The 21,604-nt window shown below is 47.3% G+C and overlaps 1 protein-coding gene across 3 annotated transcripts in view; it reads left to right on the top strand.

Annotated features, from left to right (window-relative positions):
• The first annotated feature begins 236 nt into the window (after positions 1–236).
• Positions 237–21,604, top strand: part of LOC309858413 (uncharacterized protein) — a 46,065-nt gene continuing 24,697 nt past the window's right edge. For all 3 annotated transcript variants that reach the window (XM_082751118.1, XM_082751120.1, XM_082751119.1), the window contains exons 1-4: positions 237–502; positions 6,039–6,108; positions 7,045–7,208; positions 8,209–8,351. In XM_082751118.1, the coding sequence (XP_082607244.1) occupies positions 479–502; positions 6,039–6,108; positions 7,045–7,208; positions 8,209–8,351 (401 nt within the window). In that variant the 5' untranslated portion in view covers positions 237–478. The remainder of the gene's footprint in view (positions 503–6,038; positions 6,109–7,044; positions 7,209–8,208; positions 8,352–21,604) is intronic.

Genomic DNA, 21,604 nt, shown 5'->3' on the forward strand with positions numbered 1-21,604 from the left:
CCTTGGGATCATGACCTGAGGGGAAGGCAGGCGCTTAAGGACTGAGCCACCCCGGAGACCCTAGTATTGGGAATTTTGATTGTTCACATTAAGGCTACAGTAAGTCTATCTGATGATCCTTTAACAGGTTCTTCTGGGGGAGTGGAGGGTGGGAGTTGCTGCTGGTTCCGAGCCTCCACTAGCAGGTGGCGGTGTAGGACCCCCGGCAGCCCCGGAAGAACCAGACGCCACTCTCTCTCGGAGGACACTCTACCCCTCCAGTCTTTGCCCCCACCCAGGCCTCGGGTTTGGGAAAGCGTTTCTAGGAGACGGCGCCCGCCGGTTGCGCCTGCGCGGTGGGCGCTGCCAGGGGGCGGGCGGACGGGCCACGGGGCTGGGCGGCTGGTAGTTCCTGCTGGGCCTGGGTCCTTGGGTCCGCCCGGCTCTCTCGCTCCACGGTACGCTTGTGAGTGGCGCTGCCGGCGGCTGTCTGCTCGGGATGGAGCACATCCGTACGACCAAGGTATTCCGACGCGGAGAACTGTTAGCCACTAGCCATGGTCTGACCTGGCAGAGGTGGGGGGCGACGGTGGCTGGGCTGGCCGGACGGGGGCTGAGGACCGGCCCCGCGGGACCGTCCCCGGGCCTAGTGTGGGAGGGCAGGGCAGTTTGGGCCAGGGTAGGTGCGGAGGCCACCTGTACCTATGCGAATGGAAGTCCCGTTTTCAGTCTTTGGTGTTGGGGTGTGGACGATTTGGGCAGCTGGGGGTTGAGTCCCATGAAATTGGTCGCGCTACACTTCTTGGGCAAAATTGGGGCTGCTTTAGCTTCAGCTGCTCTCAGGCATTCGCTGCCCCAAAGACCGGGAAACGGGTGGGTCCCCAGATCAGCATTGTGATATCGTGTAAGGTTTTCCTTGCTCACGTTGAATCGTCCCGTGTCCCAGGTTCTTGATGCAAGTTTTGGAGGCGCTGAGATCAGCACTCTGCTCCCCCTCACTTTGTTGTCTCGGTCGGCTGTCTCCGTCTGCTGTCTCTGTGTGCTTCGAAACTTCATTGTCTTTAGCGTCAATGGTCAGTTAAACAGAGGAGTTACGGAGAAGGAAAACATGTTAGCCCATATTTTTAAGTGTCTGATGGAACTTTTTCAGTTGATCTTAATTAATCCCATGCTTAATTTTTCCGTGTGAAAGGCATTTATTTTTAGAAACGAACAAGTAGTATAATTCCATTACAAATTCTGAAACGGAAGGAAATGGCATCAACTTATTAACAAGTTATGTTACCAAGAATTAGGTTCAGCTTCAGCCTTGGGAGGAAGAAAGCATAAATCAGGACAAGAAGAAGAACTGAATAATGTAATTTTAAGATCGCCTGGAGCCTAACAAAATCAGGGAGAGGACCCATTGTGAATCCTGACTGCTGGTGATTTGCTAAAGCCATCACTCAATAGCCGCGCATCCTAAAGTTACAGTTCATTTAGAAAAAATAGCGACATACATTATCTTCATTTGTCCGATGAGAATTTGAGGTCTGTGTCATTAAAATGCTTCACGAACCTTTTTAAGGTGTCATGGATTTTTGTTAGAGCTTGTTTATAACATTGCACATACTATAATAATTGAAGATGCTAAAAACTAACCCCTTTTTAAAAATCTTTTTTTCCCCCCTGTCTATGGCCATACCACCCTGAATGCGTCCGATCTGGTCTGATATAGGAATCTAAGCAGGGGAGGGCCTGGTTGGTACTTGGATGGGAGAGAAGAATCTTTTTTTTTTTTTTTTTCCCTTAGGAGAAGAATGGTAAAATAAGTATAATTCAAGTTGCTGGCTCTTAAAGTTTGAAAATAGAAGGGTGGTTTAGTAAATAACCAAACTAGTAGAAAACACAGAGATGGAAAAGAGGACTAGATCATGCATCAGATCAGGTTCTTGTCCTGGTTCCAGGGTTCCAACTGTGTATTATATAGTAGTTTTTCACAGTGGGCCTATCCTGACAGTTTAGTGAGGTCCTTTTATGACTTTAAGGAGCAGAAGATTCATGAATAATTTTCTATTAAAATTACTTTTCAGGTTGTGCTCTTTCATTACTTTGAGTTCCTCTTCTAGCATAAGACCACCAGTAATCTTGAATAATCATAAGTGGCTGTAGGTACGCTGCATCTAAACTGATACTAACTAGGTCCCAGTTATGTGCCAGGCACAGGACAGACACTGGCTATAGAGCAGTGAGCATGATAGACATGAATCTCACTGTACATTATGATAATTACTGTGTGAATTATAATATTTTCACAAATTATGACTTATTATTAGAAGATTGTTATGAACGTACCCTATTGCATTATTATGCTATTTTCCATAACCTTCACTTGGACATGGTTAATTTACTGCAAAAATGATTGTATTTCAAAACTAAAAATGAATTGCTTTTAAGTTTACAAGAATTGACCGTAGAGTTAAGTCCCATGTAACTATTTGTTTTATGTTAAGACAGCTGTATTTGAAAAGTAATAATTAGGGGTGTCTGGGTGGCTCAGTGGGTTAAGCCGCTGCCTTCGGCTCAGGTCATGATCTCAGGGTCCTGGGATCGAGTCCCACATCGGGCTCTCTGCTCAGCAGGGGTCCTGCTTCCCTTCCTCTCTCTCTGCCTGCCTCTCTGCCTAATTGTGATTTCTCTCTGTCAAATACATAAATAAAATCTTTAAAAAAAAGTAATAATTACCATTTCTTGAGCAACTCTATGTCAGTGTAGCTAACTACGCAATATTACTTTCTAGAATTTATAATTTCACAAGTAATGCTAATTTATACACAATTGTCCTAATTTCTTAAATAACCCTGCCAGTTGGGTACATTATCAGCATTTGCAGATGAGAAGGAAATAGGCTTGGAGAGTTGAAGTAATCTTCCCTCATGAGGGGGTAGAGTGAAGATTTAAACTAGGGTTTGTCATCATTTTCTTTTCGTTACTTCTCTAGTTTTAAACTAATTGTTAAAATGTATTAATACTCAGAAGTGAATCCTAATGATAATTCTAAGTGCTTTTTTTCTTCTAAATGCTTTTCTTGACATTTTTGTATTGTGGTTTTTTTAAAATTGTTACCGCTTATGAACCAGAGATTTATCAGATAAATATTTTAGCTGAGTACTGACTAAATGGCTTTATAGTGATAAAGTTCAGGAACAGATATAATACCATCCTGTTTTGGTCACATTTAGTTTACTTACTGTATAGCATCACTAAAGATGTCCAGTCTGAATTTGTATTTCTGAAAGACTGTTTCCAAGCTCTACCTATCATTTTGAGTTCTAATTTCACCATAATGAGGTAGTCTTGCCAAGAAACAATGGTAAATACGCAGAGACAGTTCTTTATGCAGTCTTTCTCCTTTCCCTGCCAGGCTCCAGGGCTTTGGCTGACATCATCTGTTGATGTCCAGTGAAGTGCTGTTTGTGAATGGAACTTTACAGAACAGTAAAAAAGAATCTTTTCCTAAACTATATATGGAAGACTGCTCTCTAGAGTTTGTTAAGGAATGGAATATCCCATGAAAATCTGACCCCTTTAGGGCTCAAGTTGAATTATTCCAAAAGTAACAGCTAGTTTGTTCTTAGCTTGCTACCCGTTTTTGTCATTAGAATGTGCAATCATAGGTGTTATGTACACAAATATGTGGAATCAGTTACAAAGAGGAAAAGAGATGCAAACTAAGAATGACTAAGAGTAAGAGCCAGTAGATTGTGGGGAGCAGCACCTGACTGCTTTTCCTCACATGAAGTGCTATTTTGACTCACTAATATTATCCCATTATATAGGTGAGAAAACGAAAATTTGCAGAAATTAAATAACTTGTCCTGACTCAAACAGCTCGTTCTAATAAGGACGAGGTGGAGCTGGGAACTTGAATCCAGGTCTTTGTTTTTTGTGTGTTTTAAAGATTTCATTCATTTATTTGACAGACAGAGGTCACAGAGAAGCAGGGAGAGAGAGAGGAGGAAGTAGCCTCCCTGCTGAGCAGAGACCCCTATGTGGTGCTCGATCCCAGGACCCAGGGATCATGACCTGAGCTGAAGGCAGAGGCTTTAACCCACTGAGCCACCCAGGCGCCCAGAATCCAGGTCTTTGTGATACCAGTCCTGTTCTCTTAATGGTGACACTCCTCTGCCTCACAGAGTAATGGTCTAATCAAGAGATTTGAGGGGTGCCTGGGTGGCTCAGTTAAGTGTCTGCCTTCAGGTCAGGTCATGATCCCAGGATCCTGGGGTCGAGCCCCAGATGGAGCTACCTGCTTAGTGGGGAGTCTGCTTCTCCTTCTCCCTGCCCCCACTTGTGCACCTGCACATGCTCCCTCTCCCTCTCTCAAGTAAATAAATAAAATCTTTTTAAAGTAATTAAATAAATAGATTTGAATAGTAAGATAGATCAGTATGAGTAGGACTGGGAGGATCGTAGGGGATGGGGGAGAGGAACTTAGGTGATAGGATTTGATCTAGTAAATAGCCTGTTCTGAGGGTACAGGGTTAGGGAAAAGGTGTGGTCCAAAAGAATAAATTTGGGAGTTGTCATTGTTTAGGCAATCATTGATGTTTTCTTTTACGCTTGAGTTTATGCAAGGAGTACTTGTAAAGGCTTGAAAGTTAAAACCCTAGGAATACTTCCAAAGGGTGGAGCAGAAGAAGAGGATTCAGAGGAAGAGTATTAGGGATCTAATGGGAAGAGGTGAAGCACAAGAAGGGAAGTCTTCCCTGTTCTGATTTCCTTCTTTGCTGCCCCTTCTTCTGCTTTCTCCTTTCCTTAGGGCCTGGTACTGTTCTGTGGATGGGGAAATGGTGGTTTGCAGACAAAAGTCCCTGCCATTCCAAAACTTATTTTCTTGCTGGGGGAGACATAACAGTAAGCAAAGTTAATAAGGCAAATATATAATGTGGTAGATGGTATTGAATGCTATAGAGAGTGCCAGGGTGAGGTGGGGGAGGACAGTTGTAAACAGGGTAGTTAGGGAAGTCCTTACAGAGATAGTGACATGAGTACAGACTGACGTGATGAGGGAACAAGCCATCTTCCCAGGGGCAAGGAGTGGGGAGGAGAGGCTGGGAGAAGCCCGTGTTGGACATGCCTAGTTAGTAAAAACTAGCACGAAGACTGGTGTGGCTAGATCAGAGTGAGGGAAGGGGAGAGCACAGTAGGAAATTAAATTTGGGGACAGGGGTAAGCCTTGAAAGCTAATGTGAAATCTTTGCTTTACTGAGTGAGACAGGAAGCCATTCATGGAAAGTCACCTGTGTCCAGTGTTGCAGAAAAACAAAATAAGATAGGACAGTCTCTGCGCAGGCACCTTGCTCTCCTTCTGAAGGCCCCAGGGCATGGTTGGGGGATGGGGGAAGTGAGGCCCGTGCAGGGAGGGAGGGATGCCAGAGGAAGGGCGAGTCTGGATCCCCAGAAGCAAGTGACAGGACAGGGTGAGCTCTGTGGGAAACTGGGGCTTCCCCAGTAGAACACCGAGCCTTACAGGGGGATGCTGTTTCCCCTTCTGGGGGCTGTCCTGATGGGTTAGTCACATGGGTTGCATCGGTCCCACAGCTGAGCAGGCCCAGATACTCTGTGGGAACACAGGACTCACAGTGTCCCTAGGGGATGCCCTTCCCCCAGTTTCTTCCCCATTAGCTGTGCCTGGAACTGTGACGTTTCTGGGTGACAGCGGGGCCTTCCCCGGACTCACACTGCTGTAAAGCATGAGGCCCACCCATCTCCAGACACAGAGCATCCCTGTAAACAGCCGAGGGGATGCTGATGTGTGGACGAGCCCCGGCCCTGGGACCCGACACCCTCCTTCCTCAGGGGATCAGAGAGGTGTTATCCGACTCATCAAAGGGGGCCTCTCAGCAAGAGCTCACCCCGTTATTATTTTATGAGATTGTTATCTCCGGTAACCACAGTATTAATAAAAATTGAGGGTAATAAAATAAATCACAGAGGTAACTAATGCTATCAACTATGCAATAAAAGGGAGGAAGCAGGCTTCATTTATAATGACAAATTCTCTTTGTGTCCCAAAGCGCAGAAAGAAGGCTGGGAGGAAGGGGCCACTAGGCAGCTCTAGAAGAAAAGCCCACACCTTGCTTCCAGGTAACCACCTCTCAGTGGTATGCTCTGGCCTGGGAGAGCTAGAGGGCTCCCCTCCAGGAGAACATGGGGTGGAAGCAGGGGTTTTCTGGTCTCGTCTGTGCTTACTTAAGCCCTTCACCCTCTCCACCTGGAGGAAGACACTTCTGAGCCTCCCACTCCCACCCTCGCTGGGTTCGCGGCACCCAGCCAGGCATTGGGATTGCCTGGTCCACGTGGTGCTCCAGCCCTGCGGGGGGCTAGGACCCGGAGTCCTGCAGTTGGCCTCCCCATGCTCGGCCCTAGTCACCCTTTCTACTCTCTGCCCATAGCAACCGGCACGGCACCCACCCCTCCAAAGGGACAAGGCCACCTGGGAGGCAGTGTCCCAGCATCCTCCAATGCCCTGAAGCCTACCACGGAGGTGCTCCTTAACTTCTCCAGATAGCTCCTTTTCACCCCACTTTTCACCAGATCTACACAGTGGGTCCCCAGAAGAACGGCAGCAGTAGGTGACATGGGGCATGAGCAGCAGGGATAGGAGGGTAGGCCCGGGACAACCTTGTCCAACCCAGCCCCTACCCCTGTCCTTCCCTCATGCAGCAAGCATGGGTACTGACCCTCACCCTGACCTGGTCTCCCAGTGACATAGATGTGGTACTGAGGTGTGCTTTGAGCTCACATGACCCACTGGGATGTCCCTATATTGGAGAAAGGGCCTGTGCCTCCCACAGCCATAGAAAAGGAGGTGAAACCCAGCCCCAGTCTGGGGGAATGAACCTCAAGGATAACCCGGTCACCTCAGATGAGAGAAAACGTGGGCTCGTGCAGACCCAGCTCTGAGCACTGTGGAGGGGGTGGGGGGAAGGCGTTGGGGGGTGCACCACTCAATGCAGCTGATGGGGAGTACTTGGAATTGGCAGCATCAAGCTGTTGCCCCTCCCTGTGTGTACTTCCCAGGTGATTCTGTGGGGCCAAGGTTGAGAAACATCATCGAAAAAGGTGGAAAGGATTTGACAGTTGCATTTGACTCAGCGGAGCCTCCACCAAGGAATAATCGTGTGCATTGTGAACCCTCACTCCTGTGCACAACAATGGAGTGGATGCCGACGCTGGGGCCAGAGGTATCAATAGGGCCAAGAAATCAGGGTGCACAGGCATTTGAGAGAAACTTGACCTTCATGGAATTTAACAATTTGCTAACAGCTGTGACCAAAGACCCCCTGGTTCATTTGACAATGGCGCCTGCTTTTATTTATCATGAAGAGAGTGGAGGGGGGGAAATAAAAACCCTAAAGAAAAAAAAAAAATCCCAAAGAAAACCAGTTGCACCTGTTTCTATAAATGATAACTGTCCTAGTTTTCTTACAGCTGAGGTTCATTTGGTGTCCCTCTTTCAAAGTCATTCCTGCTGTAAATTCAGAATGTTTACACACAAAAGCAAACTGGATGAGCCTGTTTTGAAGATTTTCTTCGTGGAGGGGATTGCTCCCATTTGTTGTTGTTGTTCTTCTTCTTGATTTTTAACTTTATGTGTATGTGAACCCCTGGTTTTGTCATTGGGGTCTCCCATTAGTACCTGAAGCAGAAAGCATTTCTGCCACCCAGGAGCTATCTTCGTTTGCATTAGCCATTCTTTGCTTACTGTGGTAGAAATACAGAATCCAACATGGGCCATTTTATCAGTTTGTAAGTGTGTCGTTCAGGAGCAGCGTGAGTGCTCACTTTGTTGGGAGGCTGTCCCTCCCCGCCCACTTCCAGAACCCCTTCGTCTTCCCGAATAGAAACCTTGCACCCATGAAACCACAGCTCCCTATTATTTCCTTGTCCCCTTCCTGGCCCCTGGCGGCCAATTTTACTCTTTGTCTCTCAGAATGTGTCTGCTCAGGGTTCCTCTTGTGAGTGGAACCATGCAGTATTAGTCCTTTGGGGTCTGGCTTATTTATATGTCCCCAAGGCTCATCATGTTGTAACGTGTCAGATTTCCCACCCCCCGCCTTTTTTTGTTTTAGGAGCTCGTTTTCGTTTTTATTTTTAACTATGGTAAGATACACATAAGTTTTACCATCTGAACCTTCTTTGAGTGTGCAGTTCACTAGTGTGAAGTATATTCCTCTTGTGCAGGGCATCTCTGAACTCTCCCATCTTGCAAAGCTGAAACTCTCCATCCTGATTCAGCCACAGCTCCTGCTCCCTGCTCCCGCCTGCCCCTGGCGGCCACCATTAGAATTGCTGTCTTCGGGAATCGACAGCTTTGGTTACCCCATGTAAGAGGAACCATATGCTCTTTGTCTTTCTAGGACTTGCGTATTTTACTTAGCATCATGTCCTCCAGGTTCATTCATTGTCGTAGCAGGGTCGGAACTTCCTTCCTCTTTCGGGCTGAGTAATGTTCTATTGCATGCATATGCCATGTTTGGTTGATCTGCTTCACGTGTCAGTGGACACCTGGGTTGCTTCCCCACTTTGACTCTTGTGAATAATGCTGTTTATTTGGTTGCACAAAGAGATTACTAATTTCTGAGTGAATTGCCTGAGGCCTGGAGCCACGGCCCACCGCTGAGGACACCAGAGTGGTATAAGATGGACACCTGTTGTTGGAAATATCCGATGACATCCTGAGGGATGGTGTTCTGAAGATTTTCTCTCCTGGTGTAAACAGAGGACGGTATGAAACTTCAAGCTCCTTCAGAAAGTCGCCTGCAACCGGAACGGAGCTCTCATGCAGCCTTATGAGATCGGTTGCTTAGGAACCGTTGGCTAATCCCTCATTGATTTAACCAATAAATGAGGGATGAGGCGGCAGCAGCACCTGGAATTTTAGTGTTAGCTCATCAAACCCCGAGGCCCTATATTTTTTAGTAAGTCGCTCAGGTTGTGGCTGCGAAGCTGTGTTAAGACAGAAATCTATTTTCTAAGAAGCCTTCAAACCAAGTCCACTTGTCTTTGTGCCAGAATATTCTCTGTGCACAAAGGAGATTGCAACTACTGGATTCTCAAGTGAAAACTAGTTTGGTGGTTAGACCTGAGGTACTTAAGAATGATAAGACTGGGGGAGGACAAGGGGAAAATTCCGACATCAGACCAATAACATGAACAAAGGAAGGCATAAGCAGAAGGGAAAAAGAAGATGTAGCAACTGATTTTTATGGGACAAGACGAAACAATTGGGAATACAAGTTCATGATGCATTCTCTACAATCCCAAAGTCCAAAAACTGAGGGTGTTTTTTTTCTTTCTTTCTTCCTCTCATTTGGTGGAAAACCTGACCTAAAACGGTCTGAGGCAAATTAAGATCTTTCTTCATTCTTCATAGGGTGACTGTTCAGAGTCTTTGCCATAGAACTGTTAATGAGTTTAATTATGAGGTACTATCCTAGCCCCTGGGGCTGTGACATAAAATATGATATTTGCACTATATTACCTTCTCCCAAACTGAACATTTCTGAAACCTGAAACACATTCGGCCTTGAAGGTTTTGAGTGAGAGGCCGTGGATCTGTTCAGCATACCCAAGAGGCAGAGAAAATCATAGCTACCAAAAATGACTGAAAAGGAGGACCTCAGATTGCTTTCAGCATGTTATTTTATCTGCATGGTTCTCTCCTTGGGAAATGAAACAACCTAGTGATAATTAGATGCACTCCTTTGCTTGTTTTCTGGATGAAAAGGGTTCAGAGGCGTGTTATTTTCCTGTGGCACGGAGAACCGAGCCGAAGTGTGGAACAAAGGGAATGACAAAGGAAACGGAGCTGAGCCCTGGGGGCCGTCAGTGTGTGGCCCCGCAGGGACAAATTGGGGCCCCCTCTGCCCCGCTGCACAGGTACAGTTTGCAGCATAGGGCGCAGGCCTGGGTGTGAGCGTGCACACACGTACATGGAGCTGACGGCTGGAGGCCAGGTGAGTCCTTCCTGTCCGGATGAAAACAAAGTAGAGGGTAAGGAGGTGGAGGGTGGGAGAGAGAAGGGAAGACCAATGACTTTCTGACTTCCGGTGAGACAAAAAAAATGATGAAGCCGAACATAGCAAAAGATAAGTGCCGAGTACACACGCACCTGCTGATTGCTGTTTATGACCCCCGGCAAACACCTGAAGCCAACTTAGAGCATCGCCCAACAGAGGCTCCACACACACAGTCATCGGGCTTCAGCTTCTCTACTGTCTACATCAATTTCAGATGACAAACCAGTGCATTGCTTGTTGCAGGACCCATGCTCAAGTTTCTAGCTGAGGGAAAGGAATGCCGAGAGCTCTTGGTTCTAAAGAAAAGTTCTAGACTCGTCAATGCAGTTAAAATAGGACCAGGTTGATCCAACAACTGCCAACCGCAGGCTTGATGAGGAGGCTAGAGTTTCCCTGAGAAGAAGTCTTCGGAAGGAACTCCTGGACACAGAGTACGGTGGGGGCTCTGCTCCACGACAGAGCCGAGTGGAGAGAGCGCTTCCTCTGCCTGCCTTCCCTGCTACCTCAGGCCACAGGGAGGTTGAGGGAGCCTCCACAGAAGGCTTCACAGAGACTGAGGTTAGCTCTCAGCAGCTCACTTTGTTGCCAAATGCTCATTGAGCTGGGGAGACAACACTCAGGCCTGGCCCATGCTGCTACCAGAGCAGACAGTTCTGGAGAGAGTGTGTCGGGTGTCCCTGGACGTGTGGGGTACACCTGAGCAGGGAGACTGTAACCAGCCAAGAGAGGGGAGAGAAGGCACCCATGGGAGCTGGCCACCCAGGACAGATGGCAGGGCAAGGAACGTCCCCACAGAGGGAAATGGGGCCCATGTCATCCTAAAGAATCCTGCCCAGGAGAGGTTTTTAGCCAAGGGGCTGTAGGTGTTATCAGAAATGCAAGACTAGGGGCAGCTGGGTGGCTCAGTGGGTTAAAGCCTCTGCCTTCAGCTCAGGTCATGATCCCAGTGTTCTGGGATCGAGCCCCGCATCGGGCTTTCTGCTCAGCAGGGAGCCTGCTTCCCCCTCTCTCTTTGCCTGCCTTTCTGCCTACTTGTGATCTCTGTCAAATAAATACACAAAATCTTTAAGAAAAACAAAGAAGAAGAAGAAGTGCAGAACTAGAAGATTGGTCAAAACAGACCAGCCCTGGAGTATAGCTCACGAAAGGGAAAGCAAGGATTTAAAAGTCTTTTAAAACAGAAGGCCCAGGGCACCTGGGTAGCTCAGTCAGTGAAGCGTCTGCCTTTGACTCAGGGTCATGATCTCAGGGTCCTGGGATCGAGCCCCGCATCAGGCTCTCTGCTCAGTGGGGAGCCTGCTTCTCCCTCTCCCTGCGGCATTGCCTACTTGTGTTCTTTCTCTCTGTGTGTCAAATAAATAAATAAAATCTTTTAGAAAATTAAATTAAATAAAACAGAAGGCCTACAGGGAGGGCTCTTTGCCTCTGTCCCTGTGCCCCTGCTCCTTCCTGTACCAAACATGGAGGCAGAGGGTGGGGGGAGGGGCCGAAGTGAAAAACCAGACCCGGATTCCTCTTCTTTCCTCACCTTCTGGTTCCCTGGGCTGCAGGCTGGGCCCAAACAGTAAGGGAGCAGAGGTTGCTGGTCGTGCCAGCTGAAATCTGTCCGTTTAATGGTCTTTCCTGGCTGGGACACAGTGTGCTAGATCAATGATTCACTTTTTTTCCTCAATCCTGGAAAATTCTCTCTCTCCTCTCCGGCTGTAATTCTGATGCGGTGTCTCATCCCTCTCTCTTATCACCTCTTTAATATCTTCGACATCCTTTCGTTCCAGGTAATCAGGTACAAACCTTCATTTATGGTTCTTCCTCCAACTGTCTAATCCCCTATTTGACCCTTCCGTTACGTTTTTATTGGAACTCTTATGGTATTGTTCTCATTTCTAGAATTTTGATTTTTAAAATTTCACCTTACTCTTCCTAATCATGTCTTGCTGATAATCTTCATGGCTGAATTTTTTTTATTTCTTGTATCACCGATCCGTAGCAAGTCTGTCTTCTCTGACAACTCCAATGGCCACTGCTCCTGGCCGTTTATATCTGCTGTCCCTTGTTTCCACTCACTCTGACTCACAGTGCCTTGCTCTCTTGGATTTGGTTACCTCGGACCATGAGGCCACTGCTTGATCTTAATCTGTGTGGATATTGTGGGCTTACAACCCGGACGGGGAGTGCGGACTCTCTCCTGCAGAGAGCACTTGCATTGTCTTCTGCCAGAAGACAGAGAGCATCACTCATTGTTTTCAGCTCTTATGGGGAGGACAGGCTCATTGCGGGAGAAGGGTGCGGGGGGGGTGGTCTCTTTCCTGACCTCTGTCTGGCTCCATTTCTCCATAACATTGCTGTTACCAGCAATTCCCTACAGACGAGCCGTACCCCCAACCTCCCCACCCCCCTGCCCCTGCCGCAGAATCCCCTACCCAGCTAGTTGTTGCTCTGTGAGCCCAGCAGTGTGTCCACTGCTGTGTCTTTTCCAGGCTTTGTCTTCTGGTAGGGGGATGGTTCCTTGTAGCTCCTAGGCTCTAGTCCCCACCTTTATAATAATAAAGAAGTATTTTAAACATATGGATACATCTTAGCACAAATTCCTCCAGACAAAACCATGGTACTCTTGTCTTTGCTATTGATGGTCACTGCTATTTCGTGTGACTGGAAGCAAGTGGCTTGTCTTTGAAGCCAGAGGTTTCTCATCTGTAAGTGGGGATGTTGATACCCACTCGCTAGAGTAATAAAATGGCTAGAGTAAAGCGGTTGGCTCGATGTCTGGTGCCCATTTCCCTACAGATGGAACCCCGTTTCTGGTCATACATTTGCCACTGTTGGCGAAGATATAAGGTTTAAAAATCTGTGAGGACTTTAAAAAAAAATACAAATTACAATTAATCTCATCTAGCAGATTTGTGCAGCAAAGAATTGTATTTCTCAAGAAAAGTATTCACACTGGCCGGTGAAAAATGAACCACGGGCGTGGAAGCATGACTTGCTTAAAAACTATGCAAAGTCTAAAAAAACAAACAAACAACAAGACACAAAAAACCCCATAAAACCAAAACTATGAAAAGTCTAGCGTGATGGAGCAGGAAGCAGGGCTGAGGGAAGTAGGGCGTGAGTCTCAAGACAGGGCTGGGCGTGAATGTCACCAGAGAAGTTTCAGGATTGTTACCCCCGGCTGCACATTCCTTAGTCTCTGTCACGTGTGCTGTACTGTCCACCCCCACCCCAGCCAGGCCCCCCACCTCAGTGTTGCCAGAGCATGGGTGCCAGCAGGTTGGGTCAGGAACCAGGAACCAAATCAGACCCCAGGGGGGCTCTTAGGATAAGCATGGCCCTGGGTAGCTTTGGGGTCACATGGACATGAAGAACGAGGAATGTCGAGATAGCCCAGGTCCCCAGTCCCGCCTTCCCAGCGTCAGCAGTATGGGGAAGAGATCCCAGAGCATCTGGTTTCCAGGCCGGTGTTCTCTGCCCTGCTTATGTGTCCCGTGGTGGTGGGGTCAACTCTGACCACCAAGGTGCGGAGCTCTGCAGGTGCAGCTCCCACTAGGGGCAAAGCCGCAGGATGGGCACACAGGCTCCCTGGTTCTCTGTGCCCAGCCCGCACCCCCTGCCTTGCTCTGCCAGCCCTGTGACCTTGGCCTCACTATGTGTGGAGTCCTGGGAAATGGTGCCATGACCTGGAAAGGGCTTGCTGTGCCTTATAACACTCAGTAAAACTGCTGCTGAGAAAATCTCCCATTGCCCCAGAGGATTTCAAAGCCTTCAGTGCAACATCAAGGTGTTTTATTCTGACCCGAAGCCCATTTAATTAATTCCTTGGGGAAGCTAAGTATCCCGTTGAGTGCAGGGAACACATAGAAAACCTGGGCTCAAGTGGCCAGCTGGCAAGGAGGTTGGAGCTGTGAGTCAGCCTGGGGGCTCTTGGGTTGACAGTGATTAGGGTCCCATGGTGCAATTGACATATTCCCACAACTGGCCCAAGTCCCTGTCAGAGAGTTACACACGTGACTTGGGGGGAGATGACAGGACTCAGAAACCCCAAAACTGATGAATTCTTTCTGTTGTCCAAGCACATCCACATCAAGTATGAATAACTCAGTTCCAGAATGAAGGTCTGAGTATTGACAATAAATGTGAGACCAAAACCATCATATGAATTTTAAGTATCGCCAGTGGGGTTTTTTTCCATCAGAAAGAAAATGTGTGAGCATATCTGGAAATACAACTTTCTTGCATTAGGACAGATGCGCGGGAAACTTCAGCTCTTTTAACAGAGGGTCAGCGCTCTGGCTTTCCCAAATTTGCATATGTAGAGGCCAGAAAAGTAGAAATCTTGGGAATTAAAAATGCAAGAGTCAGCCACTTAAAAGCATTTCTCTAAACAGCTGGATTTTCGCTGATTTGGGGTATATTAGGACGGTACGGCTTTTCATTTACTGTTGGTTGCCTAAAATATGAAGTCTTCTTTTTCTTATGAAGCCTCTTTAAACTAATTTTCTGAGGATAATTCTAAAAGCCTTGTTCCCAAATGTTGAGGGAAAAGCACCCACCAAGGTGGTTATTCTGTAGAAAACAGGTTCCTTAGGTACATACCATGGCACGTTCAATTCGATTCATTAAGTAGATACGAGAGGATGTTGGACACGAGGGACGCCACGTAGAGGGTCCCTGTCCTCCAGAAGCTCATTACATGGTGGAGGAGCCAAGCATAAAGCAAATGAGCAAACAAGGATTGCAAGTGAGAGGTGCAATGAAGGAAGGAAAATTTTTTTGGCAGGGAAATTCTGATAGAATAGAAGCTTGCAGAGTGCTAGGTGGCTCAGTCGGTTAGGCAACTGCCTTCAGCTCAGGTCATGATCCCAGGATCCTGAGATCGAGCCCTGCATTGGGCTCCCTGCTCAGTGGGGAACCTGCTTCACTCTCTGCCTTCCTCTGCCTTTGCTTGTGCTTGCTTTCTCTCAAATAAATGGAATCCAAAAAAAAAAAAAAGAATAGAAGCTTGATAAATCCACAGCCCTACTTTTTGTTACCTGCTCTCCTGGTGCAGAGCAATGACATGGGTAGTAGGACAGGCTGTGAGTGGAGGTGAGACAGAAAGTCCTAGTTGAGAAGCTCTGCACGGGAGTTCAGGACCTAAACTGGCTAGCAGAGGCAAGTTCAGTGGCCTAGGTCTTCAATGTGTTATGGAGGGGGTGTTTCCTACCCTCCTTGGGCTTCTGTGTTGTCTGTTCACTCCCACACTTTGTGCTGGTGACTGTGCTCCTTTAGGTCGCCGGGACTAAGAAAACCCTTAGGCTGCCCCCAAGTGATATGTTCCCTTATTAGGGTAAAAGACAGGTTAAAGGAAATATCAGGGCCATGCAGTGGCCAGGAGTTGGCAGGTGCTGCTCAGCACCTGACAGGAGCCTGGTGGTCACTCCTCTCAGGTCTGGGGTATATGGGCACCCTAGTAGTTGGCTTCAGGGAACAGGCACTCATGGCTCCCTACCCAGGCCTCATCTCCACCGTGACCCGGCCATGCTGTCATGCCACTAACCAGCTCCACTCCTCCTCACAGCTCTCACGTACTCCCATATCTCTGTGCTCTGTCCCTGCATTGCCCTCTCAGCCCCTCTATATCTTTTAAGATCCTACCTTATAGATCCTACCCCAGCTGGTATACAGAATTGGCTTGGGACAGAGTTTTGGGGGATCAGTCTCACCTCTGAGCAGGAGTCCAGGTCAAGTGCCCAGAGCCCCTGCTCCCGCCAGCAGTGCCTTTCTGTGAACTAGAAGCAGACGCCCTGTCAGGGAAAATGATTATAGAAAAGACTGTCTCTGAGTGGGTGGATTCAAAAAAGGGGTTCTTGCACCCCGGCTGGTGGAATGGCTTTTTGCAGCTGAGTGTGGCCTGGATCACAGTGCCTATTTCCCCCCTGGGCCAGGGGTCCTGACCAAAGCATACCCACATGGTCACACGCAGGAATCCTCAGGTATGTATCCTCTGTCCAACCGGTTCAACTCCCCTGAAGAGTGGTCAGGTGGTGCAAAGGCCTCCTCCCCTGAAGAGTGGTCAGGTGGTGCAAAGGCCTCCAGGCAAAGAACCATGCCGAGAGCTGTGGCAACAGCAGGAACCCGAGTCTTCCCAACCTAGGCTGTGGACTTGGTGACCATGGAAGCGTATCCTCCTCAAGGGAAGGGAGACGGCAGTGGATGGAGCCAAGCAGTACCAGACACAGCGTGACTCACTGATTAATTAGCACCTTGGTTTCTGGTTTTTTGTTTTCTTTATTTTTTTTTTTCTGCAGTGGGAATGCAGTTTCCATTCCCTAGTAATGGAAAAAGGTATCTTTCCTCTTCCCTTGGACCTTTGGGTTTCAGAGTTATGGGCTCCTCTGCCCAGGGGCTCTGGGCACTTGACCTGGACAGCTTTTTTTCTGATCTAAGCTGTCACCTTCCCCTAGGAAGTGGGGGTAGGTGGCCCCCCAAATCATCCCTAACCCCAAATGGCACAACTCTTTATATGAACTACCAAGGCTAATAAGAATTATGTAGCCAAGAAGAGCAGGAGGTGGGAGGGGAAAGGGCGAACGTGTTTAGCAGGGGAGACAGGTTTGTACAGTTTGGGCGAGGAGTAGAGCCCTGCCCTGTGCTTCCAGCAGTGCCTGGGGTGCAGGACCTCTGTTGGCGGAGGCCGCGGAGATGCCCGGCACCTTCATCCTGGGAACCATAGCGAGAGTTTGTCTGCATGGCCAAGCTGGGGTTGGGGGTGGGGGCGCTGATCCCACTAGCAGAGCGGTCCACTTCCAAATGGCCTACGCTGGGTAAGACACAAAGCACAGGCCACCGTGAACTGACTGGCAGCTTTGCTATAGAAAAGAGACCGCATGTGGATTTGCAGGTAGGTTGTTCGGGTTTATTTTAAACCGTAGAGAATGCCTTCCTCTGGCAACGATTGGAAACTTTTATAGCAACTGAAAAGCCAGAAGCCAAAAGAGCTATAATTTACAAGCAATCTATTTTGCTATTTTGCGTGTGTGCATGTGTGTGTGTGTGTGTGTTCAAATAGGTTGGAACAAATATTTTCAAGTGTCCATGCCTCTCTCTTATTATGTTTTTGACTTTTAGACAAGGACAGATGGCTGGCATTTTGGGTCATGCAGATCCAAATTCCTTTTAGAATCAAGTGATAGACACAGCTTAGCCTTCTCTAGATGGAAACAGACTGCAAGGCATGCAAGAATTCTGACATCCCTGCTTAATTTTTTTATGTGTGAATACTAGAGTGACCCCAGAGATGGGTGGCCCTCCATGGCATCACATGGGGACCCATGACAATGAAATAAAATCTGGCTCCACGTTGTCACTCACTCTCAATCGGTGAGTGGTCACTTGGAGCCAACTATGGTTTGATTTCTAAAAACAGAAATGGAGCATTTCTTGCCCCCTTGGGAGTCACAAGACAATTCATACCTGCTATACCTACTTCTCTACCACCAGCTCCTGGGTCCACACAGCATCGTGTCTTGCCTGAACCACTCCAATAGCTCCCTTGCCAAGCCCGGCTCCATATGCAGTGCCCTCAATACGTTCTCCACATTGTGGCCAGAGGGAACTTTTCAGGTTCAAATGTGATCCTCTCATCAACCCTGTGCTCCAATCTACTGTCCTTTTCCATGGCTTCCCATGCTTCTGGGCATGAAATCCCTAATGCTTAAAGGGGCTTACTGGCTCCTACCTACCTGCTTCATTTTGCTTCACAACCCACCTCATTCTTGGGACTCCATCCATAGCTTTCTTCCTTCCTCTTGAAAACACCACAATTCCTCCCACCTTGAGACATTTGCACACATCATCCCTCCTATCTAATGCACACCCCTCTATTTCATTCCTTTGGTCCCACCCTGCTTCCCTGGGCAACCTTTTCTGAACCTCCTGGACTGGGTCGGATCCCGGATTTATCCAACACTCATGTGAGATGTACCCTTGCTTCATACATGTGTCACAGCCCTAAGTCTACATTGTTGATATGGTTTCATTAATGTCCTTCTGCATGGACTCTAAATGCCACATACTACGGGGACCTCTGTGAACATTCAGACCTCTGTTATTTTGCTCACTGCTACATCTTCAATGCCTTGTGCTGATGCTAGAAGAAGCAGGTCTTCCAAACTTTGTCAAATGAATGAATGAATACACATAGAACTATGAGTCATTTATCAACAGGCGACCCATGAGGCACTGCCAAGGAAACTTTGGATCCTCTGGTCTGGAAACCAAAAAAAAAGCTATATGATCTCTAAGGACCTGTCAGGCCATAAAATTCTATGACAATGAGGGAGGATTTCTAGACAAACGACCAAAAAAAGGGAACACAAAAGAAACAAGCATTCAGTAAGGAAGACCACAGAAAACATGGCTAAATGGTATTATTTTCTCCCCGAGCTTTTTGTAGGGATTTCCTTCTTATCCACCGAGGTCGAGGAGTATATCTTTTTATCTTTATATTCCCAGTGTTCCGCATCTCCCATGCGGCACGTAGTAGGCACTCAGATATTTGTTGAATGGAAAGAGCAGTTCATCAGTTAGAGAGGTATGAACATGGTGACACTATTCTCCATTACTAAATCAGATTTCACATTAATAATTGATTGTGGTCACTGAATTCCTGTATTATGATTTTATTAACTATTCAGCAACGTTTAGGGTTTGTATTAACCTTCCAGCCTCTTTCATGTAATTGAATGTAATGGCTAGAAAGGGTTTGTGATAACAAGGTTAGGAAGATTCCATGCCCTCAATTTGATTGTCCGCTGTTCTGATGTGTAGCATGGGTGGGTTTGCCCATCTCGGGGCAGCAGACCCTTGATTCCCTGCACTGCCTGTCTGCTCAGCTCCTTCCTGCTCCCTTTGCTTCCTTCCCCTCAGCTCACCTCCTGTCCTGGTGGAAGTCACAGATTGCGGCAACCACTTCCGGTTAGAAACACAGAGAAGCTCCGGAAGCTACCAGATCTGCTTCCGTGAAAATATATTGATTTTCAACCCAAGGACTTTCATCAACTGTTCAGAAATGCCTATCACTATTTTCTGGATGGCTCTTTCAAAGAGTTTTAGTAGGGTTTATTTAACTGATTTGTTACCCAGAGACCCAGAGCAAGGGGTCTGAATTTACAAAGGGTCCATGTGCTAACTTCTGGTTCCTTAAGTGAGCCCTCTCTCCAGGACTTTGCTCATGCTGTTCTTTCCTCCTGGGATTCCTCTCTCTTGCTCTCTCCCTGCCTGGATAAGCTCAGCTCATCCTTGGGTTCTCAGCTTAGACTGTCCTTCCTTCTAGGAGGCTTCTTGGACCCTGTAAGCCTGAGTGAGGTGCTGCTCCTTTGAGCTTCCAGCACCTGTGGTTTCCCTCAGAATAGTTTTCCCACACACCATGTTTCCTTATTTCTATCCTCCATTCCACCTAAAGCTGAATGAAGGCAGGGACTGTGTCTTAGCTATTGCCAAGTTCCCAGGACCTGAAATAATGCCTGGTTGATGAACAGGTTCACTGACCCTGGGAATAAGGTCCCTGAAATACAGAGAATGGGTCGAGCTTGGCTTTTTCCTTTTGGTCCAGAGGTCTGGCACTAGCCTGGAGTGAGGGTTAGCCCAGAGTTCCCCCTACAAGTATACACAAGTGGCTCAGTAAAAAGTGGTTTTTTTGCTTATTGTTTCATTATGATAATTATATTCTTTCATCAATAACAAGTTTAAAAAATCTTGCCATATACCTTTGTTTAAAAAAATATTTATTTATTTATTTGAGAGAGAGAAAGAGCAGGGTGGGAGGGGCAGGGGGACAGGGAGAGAGAATCTCTAGCAGACATTGTGCTGAGCCAGATTCTGGGCTCGATCTTACAACCTGGAGATCAGGACCTGAGCTGAAACCAAGAGGTGACCACCCAACGGACAGCAGCACTCAGGTCCCCCCCAATTTAGCCATGTACCTCGATGACCAGGTAACTGCTTATTCTTGCTCATCATAACAAAAACAACACATACAGTCAATGATGAAAACACAGAAACCCTTCAGCTATAAAATGGCATATCAGTTTTGATTAAGGTAACCTACGAGGATCACATTTCTTACTAGTCATAACTAGATTTTTCCAAGAAGAGTAATTTGTGCAGTTGCTGTTTAAGTCTATTTTAAGAGTTAAATTATGTAAAAAATTCGTGTGTTTTCAAAAAACATTAGCCATCTACATTCAGTGTTTCAGGAAAACTCAGCTGCAGCAGTAGATCTCGTTGTGGAAGGACTCAGAGTATTCCAGTATGGCTAGATCTGCTACGGGTCCACAATGCCTTTTTGGCTCACTACAGGCTGCTAATACTTTCAATTCAACTAACTTGCTTGGAGGGTCGAGATCATTTTCATAGTTTGAAAAGGAAAGACATTTCTGTTCTTCACATAGACTGATCGGGTCCTCACCTTCCAGGAGAATTACTCTTCTCATGATTCTGCCAAAGGCACTGGCGTGTGGACAGGGTAGCTGGAGGAAAAAGTAGCTCCCGGAGAAAGCGTTGATCAGGAAACTGGTCCTGTGTTAGCATCCTCCTGCTTGTCACGACACAGGATGTAGACTGTTTCTAACAGTGTCCTCGCCCTTTCAACGTCAAGAGATGGGGACAGTATGCATTTCGTTTTAACGCATAAATGATTTTGGGTTGTGTGTAAAAACTTTTGCAAATCAGGATGTGCTTTGTTCACAAGCACAAAAACACGAGGTGGGCACCCTGGTGGGCAAACACACTGCCTTCTGGGGTCCAGAGGACTATCTTATTCCTAGGATTTCTTCCAGGAATTCTATCCATTTTATCACTGAGGAGGGTTGGGAGGTTTTCACTGTAACCAGTAGAGCATCCAGGGAAATAAATTCAGAACTTGCTCTTCTGGTCTAGAGAATGTTGTCATGGCCCCATTGCCCTTAAGGAAAACTGACCTGTGAAAATCCAAATAAAAGAATGGGGTTTGGACTACTGGAAATGAGCCTTTGCTTCTTCTGAAATTCTCCTGAATTTCAGGTGCATTTTTATGTCGTGATTGCAAATAATGAGCCTCATCATTCCCGGGGGAACAGGTTGTGAGTACAGGCCTCTGTGTGCAAGGGCAGGACCAGACACCAGGCTGTCAAGGTCTGGAAACTCCATCTCTGCTCTCTAGGGCTGGCCATGTTCATATGTGCTGCAGAGAGCCATGGAGGGATTGGAAAATGTGAAGATCAAATGGGAGAAGGAAGCTCCCATTACAGGAAAACAGAGTGAGGGGGTGGGGGGCTGGCCCTCAGTACCTCAGCTCCATCCCTGCACCAGGTCCTCCCCTGGGTGCCCTTCTTGATGCCAGACTCCTAACTACCCTCAGATGTTAACAAAAATGCCATTCCTCAGACATCCATCCCGATGACAGCCCCAGACCTAAACTAGGTCCCCTTACTGGTCCCCATAGTGTCCACCTATCCCGGAGTTGAGCAGTGTGACTGCTCCTGGGATCGACCTTTCTGGGATGTGTCTTGCATCCTTTCATTCATTCCACCATTGTTTGCAAT

The sequence above is a fragment of the Mustela nivalis genome (assembly GCF_964662115.1).
Source record: "Mustela nivalis genome assembly, contig: HAP1_SCAFFOLD_2336, whole genome shotgun sequence".
NCBI classification, from domain to species: Eukaryota; Metazoa; Chordata; class Mammalia; order Carnivora; family Mustelidae; genus Mustela; species Mustela nivalis.